Source organism: Microchirus variegatus, assembly GCF_963457635.1.
Source record: "Microchirus variegatus genome assembly, chromosome: 16".
NCBI lineage: Eukaryota > Metazoa > Chordata > Actinopteri > Pleuronectiformes > Soleidae > Microchirus > Microchirus variegatus.
Window position 1 is genome coordinate 300,194 of NC_139817.1, and position 11,257 is coordinate 311,450.

At 41.9% G+C, this 11,257-nt stretch overlaps 1 protein-coding gene across 1 annotated transcript in view; it reads right to left on the reverse strand.

The window, feature by feature from the left end:
- The window catches only part of LOC310938025 (E3 ubiquitin/ISG15 ligase TRIM25-like), a gene marked incomplete at both ends in the record, with an annotated part of 1,696 nt that extends 105 nt beyond the window's left edge, over window positions 1-1,591 (reverse strand). Inside the window, 2 exon segments of the mRNA XM_083902416.1 lie at window positions 1-244; window positions 246-1,591. The exon segment at window positions 1-244 is cut by the window's left edge and continues 105 nt beyond it. Coding sequence (XP_083758542.1) covers window positions 1-244; window positions 246-1,591 — 1,590 coding nt within the window.
- Between the last annotated feature and the right edge of the window lie 9,666 nt (window positions 1,592-11,257).

The following is an 11,257-nucleotide window of genomic DNA, read 5'->3' on the forward strand; positions in this document are numbered from 1 at the left end:
GGAGTCAGAGACTCTGTAGAAGGACAGAAGACCTGCTCTGTGGTCCAGGTAAACTCCCACTCTGGAGACACCAACATCTGAGACTTTAGTGAAGATGTTGTTGTGAAGAAACTTACAACTGTTTTGGTCACAAACTAAAGCCCAAGATTTGTCATTGAATCCAAATAAACATTCATTTAAACTCCCTGATCTGATGATGTTCTTGTACGTCACTGCTACACTAACTACACTAACTTCTCCTCCTCTCCACCTCCCAATAACAACGTCCTCTCAGACTCTCTTCACTCAGGACCTGAGGCCCATAACCAGTGAATCTGTCTGTGTGATCAGGATAAAACTGATCTTTATCCATCAATCTCACTTTTCTGTTTCCCTCAGATAAAAACAGACGTTTGTTTACTGTGTTTGGATCAAGTTTGATTTCCTGTGAATATCTGAGGAACTCAGCTCTGGTCTTTGGTTCAGGTCCAGGTCCTGGTCCTGGTCCTGGTCCTGGTCCTGGTCCTGGTTCTGTCAGTAAAACATCTGCTTCAGCCACAGTCAGTGAGATGTTTGTCCACGTCTGGGTCAGGACGTCCTTCAGTTGTCCTCTGAGCTTCACCACAGCTGCTGTCACGTCCTCAAAGTGTCTCAGAGGACGGACGTTGATGGTGGACGAGTGTGTAGATGGACTGAGTGCTGACAGTGAGCCGTAGTTGAGGAGAAACTGGTTGTGGTCGTGTGTGAGTGAGAGCTGCTTCAGTTCAGCTTCTCTCTTCTTCAGCTCAGTCTTCTCCTGCTGAAGCTTCTTCTCAGCGTCTCTGACTCGACTCACTTCAGTTTGCTGCTTGGATCTGATCTGCTGCTTCACCTCAGAGCTCAGCTCAGTGAAGATCTTGTCGGTGTCGTCCACAGCTTTATCAGCAGAGACAGTGAGGTCCTCCTCCTGCTGTTGAAGCACCTTCACGTCTCTGTCTATGTCCTGGAGTCTCTGCTGGACTTCTTCTTGACTCAGATCCAGTTGTCTCTGCTTCTGTGTCCTCTCTGCTGCAGCTGAGACTGTGTCGTGGTCTTTGTGTTGGTCCACAGAGCAGAGATAACAGATACACTGATGATCAGTGCGGCAGAACATCTTCATCACCTCGTCATGAAGAGGGCAGATGTTCTCCTGGAGGTTCTTGGAGGGCTCCACCAGCTTGTGTTTCTTAAATGCAGGTGATTGAAGATGAGGCTGGAGATGTTCCTCACAGTAAGAGGCCAAACAAACCAAACAGGACTTGAGAGCTTTCAGTTTCCTGCCAGTGCAGACGTCACAGGCCACATCTTCAGCTCCAGCATAGCAGTGATGAGCAGGAGCAGCGTGGAGTCCAGTCTTCTTCAGCTCCTCCACTAACTCTGCTAACATGGTGTTTTTCTTCAGGTCAGGCCTCGGTGTGAAGGCCTCTCTACACTGAGGGCAGCTGTAGATCCTCTTCACATCCTCTGAGTCCCAGTGGTCTTTGACACAGTTCTTACAGAAGCTGTGTCCACAGTTCAGAGTCACAGGATCCTTCAGAAGATCCAAACAGATGGAACAAGAGAAACTTTCTCTGTGCAGATGAACTCCTGCCATTTCACCAACGTCTGACTTTCTCTGAGCTCTGATCTGGAACTTATATGTGACCCAGCAGTGGGCGGAGCCTGTGGGCCGTTCTCCACCTGTCGGCTCCTCCTCCTCCCATTGTCGAGGTCAGGGGGTAAACCCCGTTCTGAGTGACACTTCCTGTCAAACCAGACGAGCAGCACAGACGGACGTTTTGGGTGTGGTTTCCTGCTCTCATTTTGTTTGAATGAGTCACGTCTGAAGGCCCAGAGGATTGTGGGTAAACATCAACGTACACCGTCATTTATTATAAAGTGAATAAGGTTTTTAAACTAAAATAAGAAGTTTGTAGATTTAGTGCCATCTACAGGTGAGAGTGCAAATGGCAACAAAGTCCTCCAATCACTGAACTCAACAAATAATTGTTTTAGTAAAAACGTAAAACACTTTATTTTAATGTTCCTTTTGGTTTTTAGTGTTTTGACAGTGAGTGAGGAACTGAAAAACTCTTCTTCTTCTTCTTCGTTGGTATATGTGTTTCAGTTCATGTGGGCGGGGCTGACCTTTGTTTGTCTTCTTCACTTCAGGTTGCCGTAGAAACACGGCGACCGACTTCTTTAAATGATTACGTAAAATTATTTTTGGAGGCTCCAGAAAAACAGTGTTTTTGGCGTAAGTCGTGAAAGTTATAGTAGACGGATATGGATGTAAACATGAATGAAATACACTTAAGATCCACCGGAGGAGGCTCGTGTACCGCTGGTGTCACACGTGCCACAGTTTGAGAACCACAGATTATTTATTTTATTTCCACTTCCTCGTCTTTATCGAGACATTTTGGTTTTGGAGCTGCAGGTTAAAAAAAAATCACATTTTGTCTGCGTCGTTTTCTAAGTGAACACATGACAAAACACACACTGTGTGTGCGTGTGTGTGTGTGTGTGTGTGTGTGTTTTAGAGCCTGCGGGGTGTGACATCAGAGTGCAGGAATCCCAGCGAGCTTGTTCCTGGAGGTTGTAGCAGCAGTTTGATCTCTTCTTATTAGCCGTATTCCCCACTATGTCGTCCTCATTACTTTAGCCAGTTCAGCGGCGTCGGCTCCTCTCGCTCTGATTCGTGTCGTCCACCTTCAACTAACACGCTTCTCTATTCTAACACTCCTGCAGTCAAACCTTCCCTTTTTATCTGCCTCCTCTTTCATGTGTGTGTGTGTGTGTGTGTGTGTGTGTGTGTGTGTGTGTGTGTGTGTGTGTGTGTGTGTGTGTGTGTGTGTGTGAGCTCCAGCTGTGGTTCTGACCCGAGCTTTCATTCGGACGAGACACGGCGTGTCACAGAGGTGGAGGTGGCATCTGCTCACCTCTAATAGGACTCTGCTGCATCATTAACATTTCACACGTCCGGTGTGGTCAGCTGACGCACACACACACACACACACACACACACACACACACACACACACACACACACACACACACACACACACACGGAGGCAGAACAGTAATACGTCAAATCAGAACTGTAATATTTTATTGCTTTTATGGCTCAAAGAAACCTGAAATGTTACAGTTACAGTATACGCTGATGACATCATTATATACGTCACCAAAACTGAATCACTGCTTCATAAAATAAAATCATATACAGAGATTTATAGAATCAAAAGTGGAATCGAATGATTCAATTTGAAAGGATTTCTTTGATTTTTGGAGCAAATAAACTCGAAAATATTCACATTTAAGAAGCTGAAAAATGACAGAAACGTGAAAATATTCACGTTTAAGAAGCTGAAAAATGACAGAAACGGGAAAATATTCACGTTTAAGAAGCTGAAAAATGACAGAAACGTGAAAATATTCACATTTAAGAAGCTGAAAAATGACAGAAACGTGACAATATTCACATTTAAGAAGCTGAAAAATGACAGAAACGTGAAAATATTCACATTTAAGAAGCTGAAAAATGACAGAAACGTGAAAATATTCACATTTAAGAAGCTGAAAAATGACAGAAACGTGAAAATATTCACATTTAAGAAGCTGAAAAATGACAGAAACGTGAAAATATTCACATTTAAGAAGCTGAAAAATGACAGAAACGTGAAAATATTCACATTTAAGAAGCTGAAAAATGACAGAAACGTGACAATATTCACATTTAAGAAGCTGAAAAATGACAGAAACGTGAAAATATTCACATTTAAGAAGCTGAAAAATGACAGAAACGTGAAAATATTCACATTTAAGAAGCTGAAAAATGACAGAAACGTGAAAATATTCACATTTAAGAAGCTGAAAAATGACAGAAACGTGAAAATATTCACATTTAAGAAGCTGAAAAATGACAGAAACGTGAAAATATTCACATTTAAGAAGCTGAAAAATGACAGAAACGTGAAAATATTCACATTTAAGAAGCTGAAAAATGACAGAAACGTGACAATATTCACATTTAAGAAGCTGAAAAATGACAGAAACGTGAAAATATTCACATTTAATAAGCTGAAAAATGACAGAAACACGAAAATATTCACATTTAAGAAGCTGAAAAATGACAGAAACGTGAAAATATTCACATTTAATAAGCTGAAAAATGACAGAAACACGAAAATATTCACATTTAAGAAGCTGAAAAATGACAGAAACGTGAAAATATTCACGTTTAAGAAGCTGAAAAATGACAGAAACGTGAAAATATTCACATTTAAGAAGCTGAAAAATGACAGAAACGTGAAAATATTCACATTTAAGAAGCTGAAAAATGACAGAAACGTGAAAATATTCACATTTACGAAGCTGAAAAATGACAGAAACGTGAAAATATTCACATTTAAGAAGCTGAAAAATGACAGAAACGGGAAAATATTCACATTTAAGAAGCTGAAAAATGACAGAAACGTGAAAATATTCACATTTAAGAAGCTGAAAAATGACAGAAACATCTTTCTTCAAAAAGTCATTTCAATCGTCCGATGATCATCCATCATCAGTCCATCCATCATCCTACCTGTCCATACTGTGACCTCTCATTCATCCGTTCATCCGTACTATTATCTAAACATCTACGGCCTCCATTTTGTGCCATTAATCCCACACCGGCATCAATCCTGCAGCTAATGCTCGTAACTAATGAGCGCTAATGCTTCTCCACTGATTCAACAAATGACATCAGATAGTGGCTAACAGCGATGCTAATGGAGGGATGTGATTACACGGCTGAGCGCCGTCACTTTTGTCCCTGAGAGCCGAGGAAGACGTGGATCTGTCGTCTGGATGAGTTAGAGGATTCAAGAGGAAACGCTGCATTAGAATGAAGAGAGAAAACAACGACAAAACGATGTGAAAGCGACAAGAAAACAACGAGGAAACAACAAGAAAACAATGAGAAAACTACAATAAAACAACAAGAAAAGAGCGAATCAACAATGAGAAATCAATGAGAAAACGACGTGAAAACAACGAGAAAACAATGAGAAAACGAGAAAACAATGAGAAAACAATGAGAATACGACGAGAAAATAAACAGAAAACGAGAAAATAATGAGAATACAACGAGAAAACAAAAACAATGAGAAAACGACAAGAAAACGACGAGAAAACAATGAGAAAACAACGAGAAAATGAGAAAACTACAAGAAAACAATGAGAAAACGACATGAAAACAATGAGAAAACGAGGAGAAAACAAATATGAAAATAAACTGAAAACAACAAGAAAACAATGAGAAAATAAACTGAAAACAACAAGAAAACAATGAGAAAATGACAAGAAAACAATGAGAAAATGACATGAAAACTATGAGAAAACAACGAGAAAACAATGAGAAAATAAACTGAATACAACAAGAAAACAATGAGAAAACAAACAGAAAACAATGAGAAAACAACAAGAAAACAATGAGAAAACTACAAGAAAACAAGAAAAACAATGAGAAAACAACAAGAAAACAACGAGAAAACAACAAGAAAACGACAAAACAATGAGAAAACAATGAGAATACGACGAGAAAATAAACAGAAAACGAGAAAATAATGAGAATACAACGAGAAAACAAAAACAATGAGAAAACGACGAGAAAATGAGAAAACTACAAGAAAACAATGAGAAAACAATGAGAAAATGACAAGAAAACCATGAGAAAACGAGGAGAAAACAATGAGAAAATAAACTGAAAACAACAAGAAAACAATGAGAAAACAACGCTTTTTACGCTCATTAAATATTCAGATTGATCCTGTTTTTGGACACAGTTTTAGATTCAGACACAAAATCTCTCTCGTCTTATTTCTTTATTTTATTCTGATTTCTGCTTTATTCTTTAAACTGATGATGATGATGATGATGATGATGATGATGTGAGGGCGGACCATAATGAGGCTGATGTGGGTGATGATGAAAAACCATGTGGTGCGTTTGATGTAAACGCCACCAAACACCAGTGTGAGGCCGCACAGATGTCTCCTCGGTGGGGAAGCGTTTAACCGCGGCACGACCACGACGACGCGATCCGTGAGACCTTCAGCTGCTCTGTGATCGTCTATGATCCCTGCGATGAAGGCGGAGCCACGGGCCGCGTTTAAACACCCAGACCCTTTTCAGCGGCGGCTAATTAGCCAACAGCGCTGTGCACTTCCACTTTGATCTGCTCGCTGATCAATGTGCGTGTGTGTGTGTGTGTGTGTGTGTGTGTGTGTGTGTGTGTGTGTGTGTGTGTGTGTGTGTGTGTGTGTGTGTGTGTGTGTGTGTGTGTGTGGAGGTGAGGGGGCGGGGCCTGTGCGCGATCACATGTCTCACGCACACACATTCCCGCCGTCTTTTAATATGATGTTTCCCGCTCGTAAAGTGTAAGAATACGCAGTTATTCGTTTGTACTCGACGAACGCGGCGGCGCTCAGCGGCCTCTCGTGAGGCGGAGACCAAACCAGCAAATGAATTTCAGATTTCCCTGGTGAAAATTCCTCTCCGGCTCCACGGCTGCAGTCGTCAGCAGAAACAATTTATGTGTTTTCATACTCAATCATCTTCTGTCTCCATGTGAATGGAGATAATGACCATGTCCTGGAGGTAATTTACCTCGTGCCTGGGGACTCTGTGTGTGTGTGTGTGTGTGAGCAGAACTGATTCAGCAGACGAACTGAAGCGTCTTTGTGCTCAAACGTCTCCCTGACAATGTCTTTGTGATTGTGTCTGATTGCTGATTATTTTATTATCACACTGACGTCGGTGTTTAACGCTCAGACGAGCGGAAAACCACGCGATGATACTGAGAACTGACCGTTCAGACGCTGTTTACATTTAGACACGAGACAATAGATCTGTGATGTGATTAGAAGGATAAAGATAAGGAATTCTGACAAGTGAGGAGAAATAATAAATATAGAGCGATTCAGAGAAACGTGAAAATATTCACATTTAAGAAGCTGAAAAATGACAGAAACGTGAAAATATTCACATTTAAGAAGCTGAAAAATGACAGAAGCGCGAAAATATTCACATTTAAGAAGCTGAAAAATGACAGAAACGTGAAAATATTCACATTTAAGAAGCTGAAAAATGACAGAAACGTGAAAATATTCACATTTAAGAAGCTGAAAAATGACAGACGTGAAAATATTCACATTTAAGAAGCTGAAAAATGACAGAAACGTGAAAATATTCACATTTAAGAAGCTGAAAAATGACAGAAACGTGAAAATATTCACATTTAAGAAGCTGAAAAATGACAGAAGCGCGAAAATATTCACATTTAAGAAGCTGAAAAATGACAGAAACGTGAAAATATTCACATTTAAGAAGCTGAAAAATGACAGAAACGTGAAAATATTCACATTTAAGAAGCTGAAAAATGACAGAAACGTGAAAATATTCACATTTAAGAAGCTGAAAAATGACAGAAACGTGAAAATATTCACATTTAAGAAGCTGAAAAACGACAGAAACGTGAAAATATTCACATTTAAGAAGCTGAAAAATGACAGAAACGTGAAAATATTCACATTTAAGAAGCTGAAAAATGACAGAAACGTGAAAATATTCACATTTAAGAAGCTGAAAAACGACAGAAACGTGAAAATATTCACATTTAAGAAGCTGAAAAATGACAGAAACGTGAAAATATTCACATTTAAGAAGCTGAAAAATGACAGAAACGTGAAAATATTCACATTTAAGAAGCTGAAAAATGACAGAAACGTGAAAATATTCACATTTAAGAAGCTGAAAAATGACAGAAACGTGAAAATATTCACATTTAAGAAGCTGAAAAACGACAGAAACGTGAAAATATTCACATTTAAGAAGCTGAAAAACGACAGAAACGTGAAAATATTCACATTTAAGAAGCTGAAAAATGACAGAAACGTGAAAATATTCACATTTAAGAAGCTGAAAAATGACAGAAACGTGAAAATATTCACATTTAAGAAGCTGAAAAACGACAGAAACGTGAAAATATTCACATTTAAGAAGCTGAAAAATGACAGAAACGTGAAAATATTCACATTTAAGAAGCTGAAAAATGACAGAAACGTGAAAATATTCACATTTAAGAAAAATCACTGAACTTCATGCTGTTGAAGTGAAAGAAAGAAGACACGTAAAGTACAACCCGAACCTTTGTTGGAGAATAACCGCAAGCATTAGACGAATGCTAATGCTAACAGCAGCTACAAAAAGACAGTTAGCAGAAGCTGCCTGAAAAAAACAACATCGCTAACAGAAACTATGTTTGGTAGCTCGTCTTTAGCCAGTTTTAAACCATTAACCACACACTGTTAGCACAGTTGCTAACGTCAAACACTAAAGCTACAGCTTACTGATGCCGGGCTAGCTGCTAACGTTAGCGTTGTAGCTGCTAGCAGAGCGTAAAGAGTTAAATCTGATGTGAGATCAAAATAAAAGTGAGCACTGTTGTCGAAGTGTTGGGAGATTTTCGTTTCCACGTGAATCCTCGTCTCCGCACAGAACGCCGTCCTCAGAGCATTGATCCGTGTTCGGTCTTAAACGTGTGGATTATTCAGATTTTCTTTCCCAGTACATTTCCACAACATCCTGACATGTAAAAATAAAGCTGCAGTTTCCTCTCGTACAGTACGTCCTCCCTCTGGAGGAAATCCAGCGTTTGATCTTCATCAAACACACAAACTCACGCAGCGTTTTTAAAGAATATTTCAACCTCTTCTTTAAAACACACACGTATGAAACACGACGACAACAGAACGACGTCTTTAAAGCGTCCTCAGGTCCAGCTGTGCTCGTCCCACGCTGACAGCTGTCAATCATGGCGGACAGATGGTGAACGTAATCATAGACGTTAAAGCACAGATGTGTGAGCGCTCGCTGTAAATATCGACTTCCTCTCAAAATAAAGCGTCATTACGTCGATGTGTCACAGTGAATGGTTTGATGTGAAGAAAACACACACTTTAACCTTTTATATTCGACTACAGTTTGTTGTTTTTTTAACAAACATTAACAAGATTAAATTCACTTTTGATTCAGATCACGGCGGCAGAAACGCGTGTTTGCATCAAACTCATTTTTCTTGACGTTAAACCACAACAAAAGCAAGAAGAAGAAGATGAAAAGGGCGCCACCCACTGGACTGGAATGTTTTAGACAAATTCTAGGAACTGTACTACGCAAAGGACGTTTGAAAAAAGAGGAAAACTTTAAATAACGCGGCGTGTTTTTGTGAGTTTCACGCGGCGGCTTCTGCGGCGTCTCACCTCTGCGTCCTCGTCCTTGTGGTCGTCCTGTAACTTCCCATCTCCCTGTCTCCACTTCCCGTCTCACAGTCTTCACTTCCTGTCTCACAGTCTCCACTTCCCGTCTCACACTCTCCACTTCCTGTCTCACAGTCTCCACTTCCCGTCTCGCAGTCTCCACTTCCCGTCTCGCAGTCTCCACTTCCTGTCTCACAGTCTCCACTTCCTGTCTCACACTCTCCACTTCCCGTCTCACAGTCTCCGCTTCCCGTCTCACACTCTCCACTTCCCGTCTCACAGTCTCCACTTCCTGTCTCACAGTCTCCACTTCCCGTCTCGCACTCTCCACTTCCTGTCTCACAGTCTCCACTTCCCGTCTCGCAGTCTCCACTTCCGTCTCGCAGTCTCCACTTCCCATCTCACAGTCTCCACTTCCCGTCTCACACTCTCCACTTCCTGTCTCACAGTCTCCACTTCCCGTCTCACACTCTCCACTTCCTGTCTCACAGTCTCCACTTCCCGTCTCGCAGTCTCCACTTCCTGTCTCACAGTCTCCACTTCCTGTCTCACACTCTCCACTTCCTGTCTCACAGTCTCCACTTCCCGTCTCGCAGTCTCCACTTCCCATCTCACAGTCTCCACTTCCTGTCTCGCAGTCTCCACTTCCCATCTCACAGTCTCCACTTCCCGTCTCACAGTCTCCACTTCCTGTCTCACACTCTCCACTTCCCGTCTCACAGTCTCCACTTCCCGTCTCACACTCTCCACTTCCTGTCTCACACTCTCCACTTCCTGTCTCACAGTCTCCACTTCCCGTCTCACACTCTCCACTTCCTGTCTCACACTCTCCGCTTCCCGTCTCACTGTCTCCACTTCCTGTCTCACTGTCTCCACTTCCCGTCACGCAGTCTCCGCTTCCCGTCTCACTGTCTCCACTTCCTGTCTCACTGTCTCCACTTCCCGTCTCACTGTCTCCACTTCCTGTCTCACTGTCTCCACTTCCCGTCACGCAGTCTCCACTTCCTGTCTCACTGTCTCCACTTCCCGTCTCGCAGTCTCCACTTCCTGTCTCACTGTCTCCACTTCCTGTCTCACCCTGCGTCCTCGTCCTCGTGTTGACAGACGACAGAAGTGTTTGTTTCAGACGAGTCAACAGCGTCTTAGCGTCTGTTTGAACAAACATGGAGTGAGGACTCAGTCAGGGGAGATGAGACGAGCCCAGAGAACACGAGCTCACTCTCTCACTCTGTGATTGACAGACAGAGGAAACATGTTCTTTTCTACATCGCAGCAATTATTTCCTTTTTGTTTCCTCGTCTCCATCTCCTCCTCTTTCTTTTTCTCTTCCATCACAGTTTCATCTCTCTCCTCGTCGTCTCCTTTCCTTTTCATTCGTTCCTTCCTATTTTCTTCTCCTCTTTTATGTTTATTTCTTTTCCTCTTGTGCCTCCTGTGTCCTTCCTTCATCTCTCCTCCATCCTCGGTGATTCCCAAACTCTGGCTCTGGACCCACAGATTACATTTTTCAAACCTGATATTCCGATAAATGTGGTTGAGTCAGAACATTGAGAAGAACCTCTCTTCCTCCTCATCTTCCTCTCTCTTCCTCTCTCTTCCTCCTCATCTTCCTCCTCATCTTCCTCTCTCTTCCTCTCTCTTCCTCCTCCTCTTCCTCTCTCTTCCTCCTCCTCTTCCTCTCAGAATCTCTGTAAACAGCTGAGGTCAAACCTCCGTCCTGAACTTTTACCTCATTAAAACTAAAGTGAGCTGGTGACGGAACAGTTTCTCTGTGAGCTCGTTAAAATCACAACACAACACCGGCCTGTGATTGGTGTTCAGGTTCAGCTGTGGAGGCGGAGAAAGGTCAGCTGTGCACAGGTGTCACACCTGAAGAAACCTCCGTCCACATCACCTTAACCAGCTTTGATTCCATGGAAAGTGACACAAGCAGGAGACAAATCTTACCAGAGGATTCTGCTGCTGCTAAAGCTGAC